This window comes from Anabas testudineus, chromosome 4, assembly GCF_900324465.2.
Source record: "Anabas testudineus chromosome 4, fAnaTes1.2, whole genome shotgun sequence".
NCBI lineage: Eukaryota > Metazoa > Chordata > Actinopteri > Anabantiformes > Anabantidae > Anabas > Anabas testudineus.
Window position 1 is genome coordinate 19,494,184 of NC_046613.1, and position 5,718 is coordinate 19,499,901.

The 5,718-nt window shown below is 40.5% G+C and overlaps 1 protein-coding gene across 1 annotated transcript in view; it reads left to right on the forward strand.

Moving 5' to 3' along the window:
• jak1 (Janus kinase 1) overlaps window positions 1–5,718 on the forward strand; it is a 33,259-nt gene that overhangs the window by 25,694 nt on the left and 1,847 nt on the right. The window contains exons 17-24 of the mRNA XM_026346184.1: window positions 678–829; window positions 1,735–1,885; window positions 2,725–2,813; window positions 2,921–3,113; window positions 3,584–3,708; window positions 3,845–4,017; window positions 4,703–4,820; window positions 5,210–5,320. Coding sequence (XP_026201969.1) covers window positions 678–829; window positions 1,735–1,885; window positions 2,725–2,813; window positions 2,921–3,113; window positions 3,584–3,708; window positions 3,845–4,017; window positions 4,703–4,820; window positions 5,210–5,320 — 1,112 coding nt within the window. The remainder of the gene's footprint in view (window positions 1–677; window positions 830–1,734; window positions 1,886–2,724; window positions 2,814–2,920; window positions 3,114–3,583; window positions 3,709–3,844; window positions 4,018–4,702; window positions 4,821–5,209; window positions 5,321–5,718) is intronic.

Sequence of the window (5,718 nt, forward strand, 5' to 3'; positions counted from 1 at the left end):
GATTAGCAGTATGCGACTGTTTAGGCCAGTTCATTGCAGCGGAAACCAGATTCAAGATTCACTAATCTCAGAGGAAAATTGATTTGTCTTGAAACATCTGCTCTCTGCTGAACAACAAATGAGAAGAGAAGGAAAGAACGACTCCAAGGAGTTGTGCAAAGAACACTGACGGATGTTGATTGAAAGTGGCATGGTTTATTTCTAAGCCAACATTCACTTACTCTGTATGCACATTCAACAGCTGCAGAGCAAAATGATAATTGAGTTGGTGCCATTTTATCACATTATTAGTAGGAAAGTAATAATCGCAGGCACTTTAAAGAATACGATTTTGACCAAGAGTACACTGTAAAGTGTTTTATATAGTCCAAGATAATGCAAGTAAATTGCAATTACAGTTTGTATCCTTATGCCCTAGGATCAGAGGAAAGTCTTAAGAACTGAAGAGAAACCCTTAAGAAGATCAACTAGTGGATGTGTCTTCCTGGTCCAGTAGACATGCCTTAGATGTTGTACAGTGGCTATATTCGGATCTCTTAATATGTTCTACAGTATTTTGTATAATAGCCAATGATAACAACATGGAAACATGACTATGAATGTGTGCGAAAACCATGGGGCTGTAAAAAGTCTGTTCTCAATTGAATTACTGCTAAACTGGATGATTGTCTCTGCAGAGTGTGTACATCGTATCCCATGGATCGCTCCGGAGTGTGTGAAGAGTGCATCTGTGTTGAGTGTTGCAGCTGACAAGTGGGGCTTTGGTACCACCCTATGGGAGATCTGTTATGATGGAGAAGTCCCACTTAAAGACAAGAAACTCACTGAGGTATGAGCCACACACAAGCTCTTCACCTGAATATGTGGTCGTACATACAGGTTCATAACTAATGCAAAGGAGAAAAGAGGTGAAGACACAGCTATTTTCATACACACACAGCTATTTTTGGGCGGTTAATAAATAATGGAAAAATGGCTGACAGGCAGTTGCGTGGCCAAGTGTTGCCTGTTCCCTTGTTCCTCCATAACTAATCAAGCTGATAAAAAGTCCGGAGGTGGGTCACATTTGCATTTGGTAGGTAGCTGTTATCTCAAACTCTCAACTTGAGGTTCAAAGACATGTATACGCAAGTGAAGGAGGCCATCAGAGTGAAAACCAAAAATAAACCTATCACAGAGAGAGACAGCCAATTGCTAAGGTAGATGACTGCAGGAATAGTCCACAGTCCAAACCCTCTCACAGCATCTAGTCAAGTCGAGAACAGTTACACTTCAAACCTTGGTAATGCTCAAGAGCAGAAAAGGCGAAATTTACAGCGAACGCTAACCAGAAGCTTCGTAATGCAAGTCTGTCACCTTATTTAACTAAATAGAGCAGCTTTTCACAGACTGAAGGCTCCTGCAGTAACAGCCTGGCAAGACCAACATTTTCCATTGAAGGCAACGGATCTTTCCTCTTTCTAATTTTGTCTAATTGTTCCATCATTTATGAGCCTCTCAAAAAGGGTATGTGTGGAGGTGGTAACAAATTTTCAAAAACCTACCTTGATTCTATTACGTATGAACCTGACTATGTATCATACATTTAAACTAATGCTGGGTTTGGTTTCACATGCGATTCCCATTTATTATTTTTACCTTTCTTCACTACCTGTCCAGTAACAATATCTGTGAACACATTAACTCTGTTTGTATGCACATTCTCATTGACGTGTATGTTTCTGTGCCGAGCAGAAGGAGAGGTTTTATGAAACAGAGTGCCAGCTGGCCACCCCAGACTGCAGCGAGCTGGCTGAACTGATGACCCGCTGCATGAACTACGATCCCAAGAAGAGGCCTTTCTTCAGGGCTATTGTCCGCGACATAGATGAGCTAGATAAAAAAAGTATGTGTTGAACAAATGTGCGTTTTGTTATTCAAATTGACAGTATTTATGTCATATATAGCATTTATGTTTATATTTATTTAATTGAGTAGGGGTAGAAATGAGGTAAAACCTCAGGCGACATCTTGTTTCTGCAGCTTTAACAGTTTTTTCATTGCGTCAAGCTTTTCTGCCTCAGACACATCCATAAGACAGTATCGCAGACTGTCCCTGAGAGTACACGGCAGAACAAGCCAAACATTAGCACGGGTACAAGAACCTAAGGCAGTTGTTTTCAGTTAGAATATGAGCTGTATGTTTTGCATGTTTTATGTCTCACCTAGCAGCAGCCTGGTAAGCAGCTCAAAGGGAGTTGTTTACTCAACTCAGATGTTCATGAGGAAGTTCACTGGGTGCATTATCACTAATCTGCCCCTCAGCTGGGCCCCATGGCCACTTTATAGACTCTGTTCTTCCACCTGTTGGTCAAAAGTGGATACTGCAGCTGGCCTTGTAACATACCTTTGGAGCCTTTTATGTTACAAATCATCTTTATTTAAATGTTGACCTGTAGTTTGCAACAAAAGGGTTTGACAGTCTGCCTAGTTTAAATAAACCTTTTCCTAACCATTGGTAAAAAGTGATATAAACTGTATTTTGCTCAAATCATGAATTGTCCTACTTAAAGTAGCCTTTGTGTGAAAACCAGAGCAATTGAACAGTTACGTAACTATAGCAAATTCTGTGAAAACTTTGACACTATCAACCACAATTGACTTCCTATGACGCATGTCTGCTTATGCTGAAGAAAAGACATGTTGTACCCAGCGGGGTTAATGTAATTGTGTTTTTCTCCTCAGACCCGTTTATCAAACCCCAACCTACACCAGAGGTGGACCCAACTGTGTTTGAAAAGAGATTCCTGAAGAAGATCAGAGAACTGGGAGAGGTAAACTCTTCCTGCTGTTTTTGTGCATCAGTATTTCAACACAGGTGTCTCATAAGACTAGAACTCATTCATGGGCTTCAAACAAACATTTCTCTTTCCTCATGCAGGGCCACTTTGGTAAGGTGGAGCTGTGTCGCTATGATCCTCGAGGAGATAAAACAGGCGAGCTGGTGGCAGTGAAGTCACTGAAGCCTGAGAACAGGGAGGAGCAGAGCAACAACCTCTCGAGTGAGATCAACATCCTGAAGGCCCTGTACCATGAAAACATTGTCAAGTACAAGGGCATTTGTCAGGAGGAAGGTAAGAAATAAACACAGACACTGAAAAAGCATGTATTCAGATGAAGCTGTATTGTTGGATCCACACTCCAGTCACTAAAGCACCTTCCTGAGGCCTTCAGATGTCAGATGTGGTGCAGGATGAAAGCTTTTTATTCAGGTGTTTCATTCATGTTCTGTTGACATGATGTAAAAGGAACTAGTGTGCACCTATTTAAATCTGTCTCAACTGGAACGTGGGACAAGCTGAAAACACAATATCCTCTGTTGGTCATACACGTTTCAAATATCCTTCTAGAGCAACTAGAGGCCATAAATTTACCCTTTCTGGGTAAATGGTGCTTAAATAGCACCTAGCTTATTGTCCTAAAGTGTTCACTGTTCAGGAAGGGGTTTGGTTTCTGTGAATAAAAATAAAATAAAAAACAGTTGCTGTTGACCTATATATGTTTATGTAAAAATAACTGCATCTGTTTGTACATCTATTTATAGGCGGTCAGGCCATTAAGCTGATCATGGAGTATCTTCCACTTGGCAGTTTAAAAGAGTACCTGCCCAGAAACAAAAGCAAGACCAGCCTGAGCACCCTGCTGAGCTACTCGATCCAGATCTGCCAGGTAACACATTGTCTCTACAGAGGATTTCTCGTTTCTTGTCTGTCAGCATGTTCTAGTCACTGGATTAAAATCACATTAAATCACTGGCTGAATTTCAATCACTGAGCCTGCTTATCTTTTTTTTTTTTTTTTTAAGGGAATGGACTACTTGGGATCTCAGAATTACATCCACCGGGACCTGGCCGCCCGAAATGTGCTGGTGGAGAATGAGTCGACAGTGAAGATCGGAGACTTCGGCCTCACCAAGAGCATCAAGGACAATGAGGGATATTACACCGTGAAGGACGACCACGACAGCCCTGTTTTCTGGTGAGTTAAGAGGAGGCGAGGAGAGAGAGACACTAGCATGATATTGTTCAGAAGGAGAGAATAAAGAAGAGGGGTGAAATGAAAAAGTATAGATCAGTAAGGACTGACTGCAGCCTGTCCAGCTGGTAAAATAATTAAACCTACTGCATAAAATGTTCTCCAAATAAAAACAGTGATTTTTTTTTTCAATTCTCATGAAGCTTTATTTAACTATATATATCTCAACAACATGAAAACACTGAAAACAAATTCTTTGTACTTTTGTCAGATGAATAAAAGTTCACGTCCGTCAAATCATTTTCCCCGTCTTCCAGGTGAAGTTGTCTTGAAGTTGACTGGAAGCAGTTGCTATGATTCAACTTCCAGATTACTGCAGTTTAGAAATCAATTTTTCTGGAGAACTTTAAACTTTCAAAGTTAATATGACGAAGTTAATGATCAAGTGTCTCATTTCTTTATTTAAACATATCATATGTATTTTTTAAATAGAATAACTATTGATGGTCCCATTTGAAGAATAAAATCTTTGACGGCAGCATTGGGAATTAGTCGTAGTAGCTTTGTCTGTCCATATTGTGGGTGACTCTACAGTAATGCATGTGATATTAACATTAAAAACTGCCAGATGATGCCTGATAAAGCAAACATGTGACTTCATGCTCTTAAACTCCTTCTCGTTGTTCAGGTATGCTCCAGAGTGTCTGACTCACTGTAAGTTCTACCGTGCGTCAGATGTTTGGTCCTTCGGGGTGACGATGTACGAACTCATCACCTACTGTGACTCCAGCAAGAGCCCAATGTCGGTCAGTACCAACCTTAATCTCTGCCCTGTCACAACACGTCTATTGTTACAGGTTATTTTTGGAAAGTTGTTTAATAGCAACACATATAACACACACCTCACTACAATCAGAAATACATTTTAAATAAAAGTACACACACACACACACAGCAGATGGTGTTGAGAAATGATGGCAGGAGCAGCACCCGGTCTTTGCCAACACTGAGAGCTCGGTTTATCAAAGATCTTTCATTAACTGGCTCTCTTATCCTGATTGACCTGAAATAAAGACCTGCACAGCTCAGGTGAAAGATTCATAAAGGAAACGCGGTTACACCGGGACACCAGGCTGAACTGTTTGTGTGGTTCTTTTGTATTTTTAGTAACCTGTACCTGTCCTCCCCCCCACAGCTCTTCCTCAGTATGATCGGTAAAACTCAAGGTCAGATGACAATAATCCGACTGGTGCGGGTGTTGCAAGAAGGGAAGAGGTTGCCACGTCCTGAGGGTTGTCCTGAGCCTGTGAGACACAGCCTTCTTATTACTAAAATAAACACAATGACATAGACAGTGTTTCTTTTAAGATGTGGTCTAAAGAATTGAATTCATTAAAACAGATGCAAAAAAACAAACAAGGAAACCGATATCAACAATGGTCTAAATTTATGTGCAGCTGTTTCTGTACTTTTGATTTACCTGTAAGGAAATATGGAGGACGTCTTGACAGTTTGCCCACCTCTATCTAAAAACCTGTCTTCCTGTTTATTTAGCTTTGATTGAACAAAGACAGATGACCTAACTGTACCACAGTCATTTTAATTTATTATTAATGATAAAATCCGGTGTTATTGTGAGTCCTAGTTTAAAATTCTTGGTTACATTTTTACCAGCTGTAATCTGACGCAGTTCGTGTTCGACAG